This window comes from Fusarium proliferatum (assembly GCF_900067095.1).
Source record: "Fusarium proliferatum ET1 genome assembly, contig: FPRO_scaffold007, whole genome shotgun sequence".
NCBI classification, from domain to species: Eukaryota; Fungi; Ascomycota; class Sordariomycetes; order Hypocreales; family Nectriaceae; genus Fusarium; species Fusarium proliferatum.
The window spans coordinates 439,164-456,072 of record NW_022194796.1 but is presented as its reverse complement, the minus strand read 5'-3'; the positions used below and the strand labels follow the sequence as shown (position 1 = coordinate 456,072).

General features: G+C 50.4%; 9 protein-coding genes across 9 annotated transcripts; 4 read left to right on the top strand and 5 right to left on the bottom strand.

Moving 5' to 3' along the window:
• Positions 1-150: 150 nt before the first annotated feature.
• On the bottom strand, positions 151-1,029 carry FPRO_08030 (uncharacterized protein; the record flags this gene model as incomplete). Its single annotated transcript, XM_031233849.1, has 3 exons — positions 151-571; positions 621-897; positions 960-1,029. The coding sequence occupies 3 exons, from the start codon at positions 1,027-1,029 to the stop codon at positions 151-153; spliced, it is 768 nt and encodes a 255-aa protein (XP_031083645.1).
• Positions 1,030-2,378: 1,349 nt separating this feature from the next.
• On the top strand, positions 2,379-2,676 carry FPRO_08031 (uncharacterized protein; the record flags this gene model as incomplete). The annotated part of the gene is made up of 2 exons (XM_031233848.1): positions 2,379-2,473; positions 2,535-2,676. The coding sequence occupies 2 exons, from the start codon at positions 2,379-2,381 to the stop codon at positions 2,674-2,676; spliced, it is 237 nt and encodes a 78-aa protein (XP_031083644.1).
• Positions 2,677-2,758: 82 nt separating this feature from the next.
• Positions 2,759-3,437, top strand: FPRO_08032 (uncharacterized protein; the record flags this gene model as incomplete). The annotated part of the gene is made up of 2 exons (XM_031233847.1): positions 2,759-2,928; positions 3,218-3,437. The coding sequence occupies 2 exons, from the start codon at positions 2,759-2,761 to the stop codon at positions 3,435-3,437; spliced, it is 390 nt and encodes a 129-aa protein (XP_031083643.1).
• A 991-nt stretch (positions 3,438-4,428) lies between these two features.
• Positions 4,429-4,925, top strand: FPRO_08033 (uncharacterized protein; the record flags this gene model as incomplete). Its single annotated transcript, XM_031233846.1, has 2 exons — positions 4,429-4,717; positions 4,768-4,925. The coding sequence occupies 2 exons, from the start codon at positions 4,429-4,431 to the stop codon at positions 4,923-4,925; spliced, it is 447 nt and encodes a 148-aa protein (XP_031083642.1).
• Positions 4,926-7,254: 2,329 nt separating this feature from the next.
• Positions 7,255-8,175, top strand: FPRO_08034 (uncharacterized protein; the record flags this gene model as incomplete). The annotated part of the gene is made up of 2 exons (XM_031233845.1): positions 7,255-7,306; positions 7,379-8,175. 2 exons carry the CDS (start codon positions 7,255-7,257, stop codon positions 8,173-8,175), a joined length of 849 nt encoding a protein of 282 aa, XP_031083641.1.
• Positions 8,176-9,028: 853 nt separating this feature from the next.
• On the bottom strand, positions 9,029-9,416 carry FPRO_08035 (uncharacterized protein; the record flags this gene model as incomplete). Its single annotated transcript, XM_031233844.1, has 2 exons — positions 9,029-9,203; positions 9,247-9,416. The coding sequence occupies 2 exons, from the start codon at positions 9,414-9,416 to the stop codon at positions 9,029-9,031; spliced, it is 345 nt and encodes a 114-aa protein (XP_031083640.1).
• A 246-nt stretch (positions 9,417-9,662) lies between these two features.
• On the bottom strand, positions 9,663-10,313 carry FPRO_08036 (uncharacterized protein; the record flags this gene model as incomplete). Its single annotated transcript, XM_031233843.1, has 3 exons — positions 9,663-9,773; positions 9,843-9,849; positions 10,015-10,313. 3 exons carry the CDS (start codon positions 10,311-10,313, stop codon positions 9,663-9,665), a joined length of 417 nt encoding a protein of 138 aa, XP_031083639.1.
• A 1,350-nt stretch (positions 10,314-11,663) lies between these two features.
• Positions 11,664-13,250, bottom strand: FPRO_08037 (uncharacterized protein; the record flags this gene model as incomplete). Its single annotated transcript, XM_031233842.1, has 1 exon — positions 11,664-13,250. One exon carries the CDS (start codon positions 13,248-13,250, stop codon positions 11,664-11,666), a length of 1,587 nt encoding a protein of 528 aa, XP_031083638.1.
• A 641-nt stretch (positions 13,251-13,891) lies between these two features.
• Positions 13,892-16,778, bottom strand: FPRO_08038 (uncharacterized protein; the record flags this gene model as incomplete). Its single annotated transcript, XM_031233841.1, has 2 exons — positions 13,892-16,487; positions 16,549-16,778. The coding sequence occupies 2 exons, from the start codon at positions 16,776-16,778 to the stop codon at positions 13,892-13,894; spliced, it is 2,826 nt and encodes a 941-aa protein (XP_031083637.1).
• Positions 16,779-16,909: the final 131 nt, after the last annotated feature.

Here is a 16,909-nt window from a genome sequence, read left to right as displayed (position 1 = left end):
TGGTGTGGCATGCTTGGGTGTGACATCTGGTGTGGCATTCTTTCGATTAGAGCGTACAACCCACACTCGAGGTCACGGCCACTCCCGGTCGGAAGGACGCGGTAGCTCGACGGCAGAGTGGTGTCATCACAGAGGTCAAATGAATGAGCGCTAGGTGATGTGCTCTTGTTCAAGTTTATCAGCACCAGGACCAACAGCCAGGTGAGGGACAGCTGAACAGAAGGAAGCTTCTGAGCACGTGTCGTCATCATCGACTACCAACCAGCCAGTGGACTCAGGCTTATCGGAGGTAACAGACTCAGGCTTATCGGAGGTAACAGACTCAGGCTTGTTGGAGGTAACGGGATCAGACTCAATAGCAACAGTGAGCTTGGGTTCATGCTGCCGAGTCTCGCCAACATCGCCAGAAACGATAGCAGTTACGAGCTTCATGGCAGTGGTAGTCTTTCCTGAGCCAGGACCACCAGTGACAAACGCATAACCATATGGAGTCTCCTTGAGGCTTTCCACTAGAGTTTGAACCTCACCATCAAATTTTCCTTCAAGGTAAGCACGAGTGAGGCCAGGAAACCTGATGTGAAAGCTAAGCATCTGAGGCTCAGTGGAAGTTATGACTATACTTCCAGAAGCCACCAACAACAGTCTCATTAACTGCTTCAGCGCGAGCATTGATGTTGGTGATCGCATTGCACTCGGTACGCGCTGTTGTATCATCAGGGCGGTGGTACAAATTGACCTCAATGCCGGGATAATTTGGCACGGCAATAGTCGCAGGAACCTGGGTCTTGGTTTCCTTGTCATAATAGCCGGCAGTAAACAGACCATTGAGGAAACTGTGGATTTTGCCAGATGGTCTCAACGTCCTCATTTGGAAGTCTAGATAGGGCTTCGAGAAACCTGGGGGCCAGTTGACTTGTCTACAGGTATGCGGATAGTAGAGAGCTAGGTCGGATGCGTACCGTGAGGGAGGGGCAAAGCAATTGCGAGAAACTCATGTCCTCTATCCGAGCGAGCCTCAGAGACGGCCATGGTGGAATTCTCACGAACCCAAGTGCTCAGGCGTCTGTACCAGACGTGATCGTCTTCTCATGTCTGGCGTCGAAGCTCTACGGCCAGTGTTTCAGTAGTCGTTGCACGTTGAATAGAAGGAGGCTGATCTAGTAGATCGATAACAGCCTTGGTAGATAGGCCCCTGAGGAGATGGGAGATAGGCTCAGCGGCTGTTTCAACGAATGCTTGCAGACATTTCTCTTCTAATGCGGCCATTTCTCCTTATTGGGCGGGTGATCGGCGAGCTGATGATAGTCAAGCAGAATGAATAATGTATATGTATATATAATATGCTCCGAAACTTGCTAAGATAAAGTCAGATGGAGAGGAACCCTTGGGTTATATACTAAGAATGTTTCCTCCTTGCATACATTTGTGTTTGTGGGGAGGTTTGTTGCTGGCTATGACTCTGCCACGACATCAAATTGATTCATTTGATGGCCATCGGGGTATTAGGATGATATTATCTGTGTGAAAACTGGCCAGAAAGAAACAAAGCTCTCTTATCGTCTTGTGAAGAGTTTAGGTAAAGAAGCCAGCGTTTGCAAAGAGTCTTATGAAGAGTTTCGGATGTGGCTGCATAAGATGCCTAATGTTTGTTGGGGTGAAAGTGTTTGCTAAGACTTTTATGAGTCACTATAGGAGTGAAGCTGGCAAGCACTGACAGACACTGGCAAATGAAATACACAAATGAGCTTTGCTAAATAGGTAGGTAGGTAATGCTTGAGTGTAGGCCCTAGCATAACCCCCCTGAAAGCTCACGGAGGTTTTCAAATGAGCAGCAAAGCTGACGGCTGCCAACACTGACCAATTGTTATACCAACAGCCTCTTAAAGACAATTCATACAATTACCTTAGGTAGTAAAGAGCAAAAGATTATGGGAGGTGGAAATCACAGATTCGACCTTGCCCTTCACCACCTTTTTCCTCTTCGCAACTTCAACATCCGTGAGGTGTTAACGCCTCTCACTTGTTAACATCTCCACCAAACTGCCCAGCATCCCCCCGATTGACTACTGACCAAAAGGGCTTCAAGGCTGTGTTCCCTAGTTGCACTCGTGGATTTGAGACGCTCCGTGTCTGCACCCAGTACGTCTCAAACAAAAGCAAACCCGTATCCTACCATTTGTGTCTAACGTGAGATCCAGGAATCTGTTCTCGGCCATGGACAACTATCCCTCTATTGACGCCGACAGAAGACTCTTTGTTCACAAAGCTGTTTGATGCCTTCTATCCAGGCTCGACGGCCGTCGACCCTGACATGAAAAAAGAGTTGAAGCAGGCCTGTCTCTGAGCCTGTGATCAAGGCTGATGTAGCCTAGCAAGCTATGGATTTACTTGCTGAAATCGAAGGCATCAAGGGTTTCAGCGTTCTCGCTCTCGATTGGGTCGCTGAGGACGATGTACCTACTCTTCCGATTGAGTATGATGAGCCCTTGGGTAACGAGTACCAGAAAGCAGCTAATTTTAAATCTCCGGATGAGGCATCTGGGAAACCCCTCCAATACAGACTCGCTCACTGCACGAGTTGCTTGGAATGTTGATCAGAACAAGCTCGTCGGTGATGCAGTTCGTCGCTCAGCCGCGAAGTTCCCATTGAAAGTTATTGTTCGTGTTCTGCCCTAGCATAAGGAGTTCGCCAACCCCAACCTTCAAACACGCGGCCTCTCCTGCACCTTTCGCCATCGATGTCTCGCTCCAACCCACCATGGGCAGGGGCAGTCGCGCTTTGGCCGAGTTTCTCAATGCTAGCACCGCCGGCAACAAGAACTGCATCTTCCACCCCGCGAAGCCATCATCTCCAGGTATCGTTATTACCGATACCGAAGCCGGGCTTTGGAGCGATGACTTGAAGCTCCATCCTCAAAGCCTCCAAAAGTATCCGAAAGCAAAAGACCGTCCCTGTCCACTTGGAGTCTAGCATTCTGCCACTTGGCTGGGCCTCAATGTCTAGTGCTTGGTAGAGCATCAAAGGCCGAGGAAAAGAGAGCCACAGTGATCGCCGAGGACGAAGAAGAAAGCCAAAGCTGGCAAGAAAGAATAGACTGCCTAACGGCGGAACACACTCTGTGCTGGCATCAAAGTGTGCACTCCTAATCTTTAGACCCTACCCTATCAGGGCTGTCACAGCGTGCGTTGCCAGCTGTTAACACTTGCGAACTACCAGCAACGAAGCTGTTAACGAAGTTGTCAACAACAACAGCGATGACTCTCGCGACACCAATGTCAGGCGTCGTCGTCGCGCTCGCTCTCCTTCAGCCCCATCATATTCGGATAGCCTTAGCGAAACTCTCGTTACGCAAGACAGGCGTGTTGTCACTTCTCGATTAGCTGACGGTTGTGCCAACATCCATAAGCATTTGACCGAACAAGAGAGGAATTCCTAATTTTCGTACTACTCCAGCCGATTCAAGGCACACGTGATGTCGCCCTACCAAATCACTCATGATCATTGGAATAGTATACTCAAGTCTTTGACCATTGGAACACCAACCCCCACGAGCCTGCCGCCCTGCCTCATGTAGCGTACTTTCGTCGAGGCTGGCACCCTCACATCTGGCCAGCCTCTCCTAAAATCGAAGCGACGAACCTGAAAGTCGTGGTAGACGATTATCGCTCAAGAGGCGTAGTTGTCAGGCTTGGCGTGTACATCAATCCAGACACGAACACGATCACGTTCCCATAGACCGGCATGAAAGGAGGCTATGTCAGCGACTCAAACGTTTCATTCAATGCCGGCAGAACCCAAGTCGATCTCCGCTTGGAGGTCATCGAGCGCCATGGCAACTTGCCAACCGTCGCACTTCAATTGAGAATGAGATCAAAGGCGCTCTCAAGAAAGAAGATGACGCTAAGGTTGCTGACCTCGAAGCATCTATCGATAGGCAATGCACCCGCTCCTTCATCACCCATGCTGCGCAACCTATCTTTCGACTTACCATGACTCCCTCCGCTGCCGCTGCCGCCGACTTTGAGGGCAACCCCCCCTTCTGTCTAGCAAGCCGCTACTCCCAAGGATGTTGTTCGCGAGCTTCGTCTATGGTTCAACCGAGTTAGCGCTTGGGTATTCAAGAGTGCGAAGACCACTATGGCAGTCGGCGGTACAGACAGAGGCCCCGAGCACCATGGAGTTCGCGTTCCCAATCCTCCTGGCACACTGGCAAACATGACTCTATCCCATGTCTCCACCGCCTGACAGACAAACTGGCCTCCGGGTCTCGTCAAGTCGTACATCGACTTCAAGATCGACACCATATGCCCTGTCGGAAGCCTGCCTGCGAACCTTCCTCAACGGCCTCTTTTAGTCTGACTTCTTTGATAAGCAGCGGGAAGAGTACATTCGTGGAAGCATCATCGTCGCAGGCTACATGAGTGAACATGGACACTACGCCGGATGCATCAACGGTCATGAACTACCGTATTCAAGCGTCAAACCTTGAATCTGGCAGCTCGCTTCTGGAACTACAGCCACAACTTCTAGAAGGAGCCTGCCAAGGTCAACTTCCACGATATGTTCCATGCCTTTCCCGCGCGTACAAGGAGGGCGAACTTGATGATGAAGTTGCACATCTCGTCGAAATGCTCCGAGGGTTACCTGCTGGCTATGCGTTTTACACTGGCGGTCCTGGTTCTGGGAAGACTACTACTGTGCTCAAGAGTGTCAGGGGTCCATCCTTTCTGGTACTCTTGAGAAAGTCGACGTCCCTGACCCCGTAGCCCAGGAGAGTGAGACTTCTAATGCTGCTGCTGATGACAACTGGGGTGCACCAGCTGTCACGGACAACTGGCAAACCTCTGATACACGCGCCGATAACAAGTCTAATTTCCCAGCGTTCCTTCCGTATGAACTTGATCCTAAGCGGCTAAGGGCTTAGGTAAATTAGCATAGGACTTAGGTAACTTAGCCTAAGTTTAGGATACCTTTTACTGAGTTTGTTTTAACACTTTTCATTTACGTCTCATGTTTTCTAATTCCCCGAGGGAGGAGTGTGCCTTATATGCCATCATCGGGAGCATGGCGCACCAGGTACCTGATCATGCACTGTCAATCGACGACCTGCGTTGTATTCTCGATGGCCCTGAAATGACTGAGAGAATGGCGCCACTCTCTGACGTAGGCCAGTCGAGCTTGACTGTCGATCAGATCGCTGCAGTGCTCCAACTTTGGGGCAAACAACGCCCTATCGTCCTCCGCTTGAATATCATCGTCGACGGTGCCCAGCTAAAGATGCCCTTTCCATTGATGATTGCACCACAATCTGGATTCACAACGACAACGCTGTGGAGTTGTTCGGCAATGACTTGAACCACTTATCTGGTGTGAAGCTGCTCACTTGAAGCTTGCCTTCCACAGAAGCTAGTTACGAAGATCAAGTTCTACAAAGCATGGCGCACGTCGACGGCCTGGTCAGCGCTCCTGCGCTCGATGAGAACGAAGAAACACCTGCACCGTTCACAGAGTACGAAGAGCCCGAGCTTGGCGGAATATCTCAGCCAGGCCAACGAGCGCACTTTCCGGGATGTCAACCCTACTTGTGTAGTTGCATTAGTCTCAGAGTCTACTCGCAAGATTGCTACTGATAACGAGAAACTGGCCGGATACCTTGTCGGCATGGCGAGAGAAGAAGCAGGATCCCGATGCATATGCCATCAATCTTGTAAAGCACAAGGAGGTCTTCCGCAAGCTCATGGAACACGCCATTTCCCTCATCGTTGTCGACGAAGCTGCCCAGCTGGCCGAAAACCTGTCACTCGTAGTCCATATACATCGGCGATATCCGACAACTCCCGCCCATCGCTGTTACCGTCGACCAGCAGGATTTCAATGCAATCGTCTCTCTACAGAAAAAGACCATCCTCTTCCATCGAATGGAGAACGCAGGACAAGTTCTTTTCCGATTGCGCCGAAACTACCGTGCATACCTCCACTCACATGAATTGGCTCAGAACATGTTCTACGGCGACCTCAGGGGGCAAGAAAACAGCGAACCTTATTGTGGGGGGGGTCAAAATAAACTTAGCAAAAGTCATCCTAAACTTAGGCTATATTACCCTAAGTCTTTTTATCATTTAGGATCGATTCATTTGGTCAGCTATTTCAACATCCCGTAGGATCGAGGTCCTGTGTTTTCTTTCCTCCCCTAGGGCGACCAAATGACAGTGGCGAATCGTAGCCACATCCTGGCCACTCGGATCTTCATGAACTGGGTGGACAAACAATTTGTACGCTTCCATACCAAGTCATCCACCATCCTAATTCGCCCCGGCAGCTGTTCGGAGACAGTCTGTGGCACCTCATACTACAATGAGGGCTACGCCAACTTCGTCATCCAGCTGACTATCCAGTTTTATCGACAGCCAAATCCCATCCACGTGTGAGACGCGTCGTGAAGAGCTTCAGTTCTTATCCTCACAGCTTATGTTTCGCAGAAGAACAAATACCAGCACTTGTTGAATGAGGTTACAGCAGCTGAACTTCCCAAGTCACTCGTCGATGTCCGTACCATTATTGATGACTCTTTCAGTCCCGAGGCTGACTAAGTCTTTGTCGATCTCATTTGAAGATCTCGGGCGCAGTTCATAAGAGCCAAGTTCAAGAAGCAGATCCCGATCTCTCCTGGTGTATGGCAGCCAACACTGCCTTCTTTAGCCGGTGCGAGCTTCAGTGATCTATCCTGGGAACTGTCAACTATGGTGTGGATGATGACTACATGCCAGACCAGGAAGATGATCGTGATGATGACTGATGGAACTGGCCGCCTTTAAGTTACACGCCAGTCCAATACTGATAAAATATCACAAGCTGCAACTATCGAAGATGACGTCTCGAGCCATTTCAACGACATTGGTTCTGACGAGGAGTTTCTGACATACAGTACTGTCCTTGTCAAATCCAGTCATGCCCACAAGGCGGTGATCCTCAGAGAACTCGAGAAACTCTGTATGATCGAGTGGGCTCAAGAGGCAAGTAAAACACCCCTGGTTTCGCGGGTGACGACAGAAGAGCACAAATCATAATTATTCTCAAGGATCTCTATGAAAGTGACCAGCCCCAGATTCTACGAATTGGATTGTCCATCTTCGTGCGGAGGTGCAAATGAAACTTGATACTTTCGGCTCAACTCGCTTAAATATACAGTTGTATGCATGGCACTCTGGATGATGACAGATGCTTCTCAAGTGTCTTCATGGGGCTGCCTCTCGATGACATTGTTGATTCGACCTGACAACGCTGAAGAGTCCAAGGGCGGAAACAGTATCTCAAACCCCGCCAACGCCTAGGCCAACTTCGCGGTGCAGCTCGTCGTCCAGCTCTATCGAGATGCAGCTCTCGTCGAGGCTCGTGACTTCTCCAGGCGCGCGTCTGTTCTCATCCTGACTCCATACAAAGAACAAAAACGTCTATATGATCTCTTGCTGCGACAATTGACCGAGGCCGAAGTCCCTAAGGATCTGGTTGAAGTCCGAACTGTTGACGACTCACCCAGTCATGAAGCGGGTGTCGTCATCCTCGACTTGGTGCGCACCGTAAAGAAGGGGTTCATCAACAACGCCCCTCGCATGAATGTCGCTACGACTCGTGCTCGTCTTGGCCAATTCGTGATTGGTCCGGGCAAGAAGACTCCCCTTGAGTGGCCCTTGAACCACCTCATTGCTTTCACCGAGGAACGAAGTGCAGTCATCAATCTCAGGGACCGCTGCCGTTGGTACTTTATGTGCAAGAACTGCTGTCAGCCCGGTCACATCGCTATCGAGTGCAAATTCAAGCCGAAGTGTGTTCGGTGCGATGGAGAATCCCATGCGACTCGCAACTGTCCTCGCGTGGACGAGGACGCGATCTCGACATCCGTATCCGAACCGATCACTGCTGACGATGGCATTCAGCGAGATGTTCTCAACCCTCCACGTGTCAACTTCTCCGACTCGAAGCGATCCAAGAAGAACAGCACCACTCGTGAGGAAGCGTTTGCTAAGCCCGACAAACACAAGGACGCTATGCGCAAGGCCTTTCGCAATGCTATGCGAGGGCTTCGTAAGGTCAAGAAGGACCAAGACGTCCAGGATGTTGAGACTGACGAGCATGATCAGGCGGACGACGATGGAGCTGACGATGGTGTCTGGTAAAGGGCAGATGGACAGTCATGATGTGTATGAGTTTTTTTTTTTTGCATATTGTTCACGTAGTGCTTCATCTCCTGACTGCGATGTACAAACGCCAAGCTTAGTAGGCAAGGCACGTATTTGCCTATGCCACTTGACATGACAGCAGTCAGTATTATGGTCTTGGGATTTATAGTCGTTAACAACCCTTTGATTCTCAATGCTACCCGAAGTGATAGTCCCATTCCAATGCATCCGTAATTGATTTTTCATTTCTCTTTTGTTCCCTTTCCCGAAATGAGTGCTGCCCATTTTGTCGTTCCTGTGAAATTGCCCAAAACACCAAACGACGGAACCCGGTTCCGACCCATTTCCTTTTAACCGGAAGCATGATATCGCAAAGAAACAAAACCCAGCAAACAAAAGGAAGAAAGCAGAAAAAGGAAAAAGAAATCCGACTCTCAAAAATCTCAAATGTGGTCAGTTTCCCTGTAATACCAATCAATAAACCCATTTCCCAGTCATGTCAAACCCAGCATTCGTTAGTATCGAAACTCCAAGTGAAGGGGACTGCAAGTGATTGAGGAGCAGCCATTCTCTGCACGCACATCGCTCTATGTGCCGCAATCTTTGCGATTGTGGCATCGTCGACATCCCGGATCAGCGGCTTCGCCATAAGGCCCCTGAGCAGATGTACGTCACCGAGCCGGAAGGCCGAGCCCTTTGCCTTAGCCTCAGCGAACTTTCGTAGCATAGAGCGACCCGTAGCGATAGTAGTAAGGTCGTGGTTGGAAGACTTCATTGCGTTCCCCCAGTATAAGTCGTGTCTGAACTTGGCTTCGAATTCGGCTCGAGTCATGTCCCAGTCAGGTTGGAGTTAAACCTTGTCAAAGGCACCGATCTTTCCTTTCGCATCTTTCCAGCTGAACTGCAGAGAAAACCCCTTGTTAATAGTAACAGTGTAATATGCCGGTTGACCTTTCTTGAGAGCTTCGTCTTGCTTGGGTAGTTCACCGTCCCATTCACTGGCCCTTTTCTGGCCCTTGTTACTCCTGGAATGAATTAGACAAATCAGAATCGGCCAAGGTATACTACCAGACTTCATTAGGGGTGCTAGATCGAGACTCACGTTGCGTTGGCGGCTTAGATGATGTTTTGCGTTTACCCAAGTCCAAGTCCAAGTCCTCCTTCCAGACGCCGGCTGGCGCTCCAATCCGGATTATCGCGGGAGAGCGAGGTTCGGCAGGAAAGTAGATGGGATTCATATCCGAAGGATCCTAATTTCGATATATTTCATGCATCAAGTCCAGCTTCATGTCAAGGGAACGGAGATCATCCTAATTAAATCAAAATTCATCACAAGTTCTTCTAAAAGCCAAAAATTTAGGATAGCCTTAGGATAGCTTTATCATAAATATTTTTATGATGTTTCTGCTCCACCTTCTGAACTGAATGGGAGATCTGATGGCAAATAGAGTTAGATACTGTTGCATGTTTGTAAACTCTCTGTTCTACAGGAGGACGCGAGCGACAAACTTGTCGGAGCACTGCTTGATGCTTGACGCAGTTGACGGCGAAGGCATCGGAGTCTTCCTCGCCTCGTTCCAGGCTGTGATAGCCCCCTACCAAGTTTGCTTGTCAGCTTGCGCGATGCCACGAGCAAATTCAGAGAGATATGGAAAGACACGTACCGGGTGGCTGTTTTCAAATTAGCGAGCTCTGAAGGTATCGAGATGGTGAGCCATTGCCACGTCGACATTGAAGGCGATAGAGTGACCCCGGGTCTGAGTCACAACAGGCTTCGCATCGATCACACGTCAGAGACTGCCAGACTCTTGTTTCTGGCAGGACGCGGACAAGAACCTTGTCAGGGCAGGCTTTGGATGCTCGGCGAGCAGCATCGTCTGCCAGCTTGTTCTGGCCTGCAGTCCAAGCAACCTTTGCGGTAATAGGAGTGGATTCGAGCCCAACTGGCCAACCTTGGACTGGAACTTCGGTGCCATCTGGTACCCGTTAGGCGCCGGGTTGTTGTACCCCGTGATGGGAGCCACAGTTGGTTCATTGACCGGATCATTGATGCCAGGAACTTCAAAGCCCTTGTCGCCATGGACATGCTGGAAAAGATCAAGAACCTGTCGAGCGGCAGCGGATGTCTTGACCATTTTCGTGTCGCTGTTGTGCCAAGCAGAGGAGGCTATCTCTTCAGCGACACAGAAGGCGTGATGATATTGCGAGTGATATGGCCAACCTGCTTGGCAGAAAGGGCATGCTTTGAAGGGTACATCGATTGAGAGTTCTCGGGGTGAGTTTTGCATCCCATTCCGGAAATATATGAGCACTTACGAAGTATCATTATGATCCATTGTTCCCATTGCGATTCTGTTAGTTCACCTTTGAGCTTCTCCATGTGACGGAATCGATCAGAGCAGCATGTTCTCTGCTGTGTGATGACTTGTCGTATCATATGCTGTAGACGAATAGCCTGCTGGGGACTCACTTCCCTGCCATCATCCGCATAGCATGCGCAAAGATATTCTGAAAGTTTCTGGGGAAGACAACACCAAAATTATACGACCTCTCCGCTTGGATTTATCGAGAAACCACTCCGCGTCATATAAAGCGTGCAAGAGCTAAGAGTCCGCCCTATCATGCTAGATCAGATAGTGCTCTTGAAGCGTTTCGAGGAAGTCCTGCCATCGAAATTGATTATCGCCTCAGCGAAGCATTACTGCGTCAACAATTCTTCGTGGACCACAAAAAGCTCCTGTCCAGTAAATCCCCCACTGCCGAGTGCAAGAGGTCTCTGCTCCAGGTACGAGTTTCGAAGGATCTTTATGCCGTCCTTAAGGTCCACGGCAACGAGGACGTTCAAAGTTTTGCTTCGAGAGATCAGTCCATAAATAAAGAAAAGAAGAGATATGAACAAGTGAGAAAATATCAGAGGCCAAAATAAAAAGAAGAAAGTGGGGAAGAAGTGGCCATGTAAAGTCAGGGGGCACTTGCTTGCCAGCGATTCACCCAAGTGCCTCAATACAGCATGGCAAATATGTTATTCCAATACTAGGTTGGTCCTTTCCCTTGCTTACCTGCCTGGGACCCGGAGCATAAGAAAGCTTCTGACTTTGAGCACGGCCTGACCTTGGGGATAAAGCCATTGAAAGATGGTCGGTCTGTTGAGGAATACATGCAGTTACATATGCCCATGGCAAACAAATACAGTACTCAAAACAAATACACATACAAGAAACTGAATTTGATCAAACCAAATCGGATATCTAGGCGCGGTGTGCACCAGAGTGAATAAGTCGTATGGCGTAGATATAGCGATTCCATGAATATCAACCTCACACATCTAACATTCAATCTTTCGGCCGGTCTTCCAAGCACAAGCCTAAGCCTCGTACTAAGTTCACATCCAAATACTCCCATTTTAATCCCCCGTAACGCCACGCGCAATGCAAACTGAGCCCAGCAACCTCGGGATATAATACCACACATTTCGTGCCTGTCCATTAGAGCGTCCCGACCATTAGGCTCTCAAGCATACCCCCGGTTTGGCATGCTACCTGGGCTCTCTCCACCTCAACCCTAACTCGGCGGTGTAAAGTCCTAAAGCCTTCATGCAGTTCTGCTGAACCACCCACGAACTCTGCGTAGAGCTCGAGAAGGTGGAGACCAACCTCTACGCAGACGCTAACATAACGGGGGTCGCAGATGTGACTGCAAACCCATTTCAAGATGGGCTGAACTGTGTGCTCGTCTCGAGACTCCAAGGCATCTTGGAGAGCGCTGCGATGGCGGAGGGCCAGGAGTAGGGTGAGCACGTTGAGGGGGGAATGCTCAGGTGAGTCTTTGTCGAGGACTTGATCGAGTGCACGTGCATATCGAGCATGTCGCAGGTCACTCTGCCACGGGCGCTCTTTTTTCTTGTACGCGCGAGACTCGTTGGCGATGACAACATCGGCCCCCTCGCCAACCATATCCAACTTCTTTGCAGCAGTAACTCTCCTCTTCCGCTTCTTACGTTTGGCGTCATGGGCTTCAATTGTTCCAGCAACCAGAGCAGCCATTTCCTTCTCCCGTTCGGCTTCTCTGTTGGCCTCGGCTCCAGTGAGGCGGGTTCGCACACTAAGAACACCGGACTGCATACCAACTGCTAGATGTCGGTCGCTTGAATCGGCATCATCACTGGACGGGATAACCTTGACAGACAGAACGGGAGATTGATACTTGGTGCTCGAGACAACGTTCCATCCAGTCGTTTCGAAGACTTTAACGTGACCCTCAAGGCCACCACTGACAAGTCGTCGACCATTGGACGCGAGGCTGAGAGAAGTGACTGTCTTCTGGTGGTTGGTAATCATGTGCAAAGGGCGTGCGGCAACAAGGTCGAGAACGCTGATCGATTCACCCGCAGCTGCAAGAACTGCGGTTCCGGTAGGCATAGACAGCACGTCTTCAATAGGCGCAGCGTGCTTGAAAGTCATGACCGCACTGTTGCTTCCTGCCCTGGGGTCCCAAAGCTTGACGGTCGAGTCGTAGCTTCCGGAGACAATCATGTTGGACATAGTGCCAGGCATGAAGTTGGCACATCGAACGTAGTCTGAGTGACCAACAAATGTAGTCGTCGGGTCGTTGCTTGGGAGATCCCAAAGTCGCACAGTTTTGTCGTCGCTTGCGCTCAGCAAGGTCGTCAGCTCAGTCTGTGAGAACTTGGTTGTCCAGACTGGCTGCTTATGCTGCGTCCATGTCTTGAGGATCGCCCTAGAATTGACATCGAAGACTTGAATCTTTCCCGTATCATCACCAGCCGCCAGTACCCTTCCATCTTTCCTGATCTCACCGCTACGTGCAACGTCGCCGAAGCGTGTAATAGTCTTTTGAAGCTTGCGCGTCCGATTCGAGTAGATCTGGATGCGTGTGCCTGTGGTGACTGCGAAAGAATCGTTATTGGCCGAGATGTGAACGACGGGATACGATGTTGGTGACGGAATCAGAAGTTGGTTCTTGAAGGTCTTCCAGTATCGTTGTTCCGCAGTGATTGGCGTAGGGCCCGAAGGCAGCTTAAGCTGTGGCAGAGGTCCCACCTGAGCAGCCATTGTCGAGTATCGCGATGACGGGCTTTCACTGTGGTGGTGTTTAGATTTCAACTGCCTCGAAGGTCGCTATGATTTTTTTTCCAGAACCTGATAAGATAAGGTACCTAGGTAAAGAATTCTGATGGCTAAGGTACCTAGGTACTTGAGAGCTTTTGCTAACCCCTTTTAGGTTAACATCGTTTACCTAGCATCAGCTCCACTGCCTATAGACCCATACAATTCTCTTTTGCGACTATCCCCTGACAAAAAAAGCCCGAGTACATGCAGAGAAGATACGATGTCAACTAAAAGAGAGAACGTAAGTAAGTAACTAAAGGTATTATAGATATCTTACCTTGGGTACCCTGAGGTGTTTATATGGAGCTTCAGCAGGAAATCCATCATCGGATCCTTTGTCATATCACGTGCCTAGCCTAGTCCTTGTGCTTGGTGGCAGCGAGAGCGACCGTCGAATGAAATAAATCTAAAGGTATATATGAGAATTGGTTTCTAATTTTGAACAATTTTCTTCATATGAATGCACAAAACTCCAACGTTACCTTACGCACCCTCCCAAGTTTTGCCTTATTCCAACGCCGAAATCATTACTACCGTGAATATAATATTATACATTTCCTCTAGGTCTCGTTACCTTTGGTGATCTAATATCCTCCCCTGCGTCGGGACCTGCCTGTCCCGATATCAATTCGCTGCATCTCCTGCACTAATGCTAACTCCTGCCCTGTGCCGTTGGCACCGCTCATCATGGGCAGAGGAATCTTGGCTGGAATGGGAGGACCACCATATGCACCCCGATTTTCATCTTCAAAGTCCCATGTTCCTGCGCGGGGTAGGCCGCGAAGTGAAGCATTTCCATATGGAGCCCTCTCCTGGTAATTATCCTTAGAAATTGGAGCCAGTGGACTAGAGGCTGCTGGGGAGTTGCCAGCCGAAGTGCGGTTAGTGCGCTTCTGAAGACGGGTGCGACCAGCCTGGGGAGGTGTGCGTGGTTCGTCGGAGAATGAATAAGATGGGTTGACAGCGGACATCGAATGACGCCCACTTCGAGGTGGCCTTCGAGTGCTTGGAGGCATTGGTTGTGCCCCTGATAACGGAGGTCGCGACCGTGTTTCGGTGGGGGTAGACTCCGGTTGCTTCTTCTCCGGTTCAGGGGCCCATGTCTCCATAGGAAGATGGTCAGATGGATCAATCTCCCGTCCGTCGTATGTGATGATTTTCTTTGGCTCCTCGTCCAAGAAATCCGGTGATGGGCTTGCTCCGTCTTTGGACGAAACAAGACTGGGGTTCAATGCATCATATGAGTCAGGTCCAAAAGGTATATCTGACTTTCTCCTCTGATCTTCGAGCTGTGGCGCAGGACTGACCGATTTACGCTTGATCCTGTGCTGTGTGTTGGGGCTTGTGCGTGGGTCGGGCGATATGGCTCGAGGTTTCACAATTTGTTGCTCCGGCGGGTTGTAAGTGATTGCCCGTCGGTTGTACGGCTGAACAGCATAAGAATGCTCGGGTGGCGGCTGGTTATATTCCTGGAACGACTCGTTCCTCGGGCGTCCTCGAGGTGGCGTGTGCATGCTGGACATGCTCTGAGAATGCTGCCTTCGGTCATGCCGGCGGTCCTCATATATGAGATCTGTCAGTTCTTGAGACTGGTTTGCATCCAAACCCGGCACGAGAGCTGCTGGGAGAGGTGGCGCGGCATAGTTATGTGGGTTTTGCCTATGCGCGACAGTCATGTCAGTCGAGTGGCCTTGGTAATGGCCTTGGCCATTCTGGGGATAATAGGAATTATCTCCAGCGTTTCTCGAATAGCCTCGACCATGAGATGGTGACACTGTCACCTGCCAGTCCTCAGGGTTGTGGTAATCTTGGGGGGCGTGCGATGGCGAGTAATCGTCCCGGAATGGGGCCGGAGCAGGAACAGGAGATCGCCGCAGGACGAGAGGTGCAGGGCTGGGGTTGTCATCGAAGCAAAGCTCATCGGAACGCTGGAGCTGTGAGCCATTTTGGGCAAAGTTCTGACCAGGTGGACCTGAGGCTTCAGGGACATCTTCAACTGTGGGCTGCATAGATCTGTAATGAGGATCATAACTGGCGTCATAAGAGCTGTGTCTTGGTAAGCCATCATAGGTGTTTGTGTTTGACGGGATGGATTGATTGGCGGCCGGGGCTGAATCATATGCCCGAAATGCCGGGCGTCCAGGATAAGCCACCATTGACTGTCTCTGAGCTTCATGTCTCAAAACGTCATGTCTCATCTGTGGCATCTTGTTTGGTGACGTATCGAAGCTTCCTCTCGGCACAAGTTCCTGGCCTGTGCTGTTGTGTCTGCTCCTGTGGGCGGGTGGTGGTGGAGGGCGCTCATTATCTACTGGCGAGTACTGCCTGAGATCATCCGATAATGGCGGAGGCTGCTGATAGGAGTCCTGTTGGGGAGAGTAATGGCCTCGAGGATCCATCTGATCTGGTTGAGGAGAGTATTGAACTCGAGGGTCCATCAGCTCTTGTTGTGGTGTATATCTTGAGCTATACTCCCGCTCATCGAATTGCTGGTGAGCTCCCTCGTAAGGAATCATCGACCTCCGCGACTGGCGGGGTGCCTCACGATTTGCCGTTATATACTCCTGTGGGACAGACCCATGTGGAGATGGGGGGTATTGCTCGGTGTGACGGCGCGATGAGTGGGACGGCGGTGTGTTGTACTCGACAGCTTGCAAAGGGGACTGTGTTGGGACAAAGCTTCCTGAGTTTGAGGCTTGTTTGCCGTGAGTTCGTACAGGCGTGCGGTGATCAGGACCATTAGGTGTTGCTGTAGGCGCCGCCAGGGGAGCTGCTTGGGGTGCTGTTGTTGGAGCTGGAACAGGGGCTGGAGGAGTCACAGCTGGAGCCTCACCAGTAACAGGATCGGACGGCAAAGGACGTCTCTTAACGGGTGTTCTTTGCTTAACGGATCCCTGGTCGGGTTCGTTGGGTGCTATCTGCTTTTGTTTCGGTGCGGGCTTGTCGGGCTTTGGTCGAGTATCGTAGAAAGTAATTTCAACTCGAATCTCTCCAGCATATTTGCCTTTGCAAGTTAATGTTTGCCAAAAGTCATTTTGGCCGCCCCCAGGCACGATGATTCCCCTGAGGTCTATCCAGGACTCTCCAATCAAGTCCGTCCGCTTATCGTCTGTGAAGATGGATAGCTTGAGTTGGTAGTAATCCGGGCAGTCATGGACTGTGAAACGAAGTTCTTGATCCCTATTGCACCCATTAGTCTTAACTTGCCTTCGATTAGCTCCGCGGTGCTGCTAGATCTTACCATTTTGGGGTTTGTCCACCTCTGACATCTGTCGTTGTCTTTCTGGCTTCCTTTCCTAATCTGGCTGCGCAGTAAGGGTCCTGCTTTCCGATCGTCTTGCGATTCGGCAAGTTCTTGGCCCGATCGACGATAGCGACCAGGGTTCCAATCTCAGGGCCGTCCACCGCAATGTCGGCAAAGATGCCCGCAGTGTGCGCTGCGCTCATAAGATTCTTGACCTTGGCTGCCATTACAGCTATGCGCACCGGCGCCCGAGAGAGAAAGCAGTGGAGGTTTAAAGAATGAGGTGGTTGCTAAATCCAGGCCGGGTTTGTTTGTTTACATGAACAATTGCTACTATCGACCAAAGATAGCTTGATTT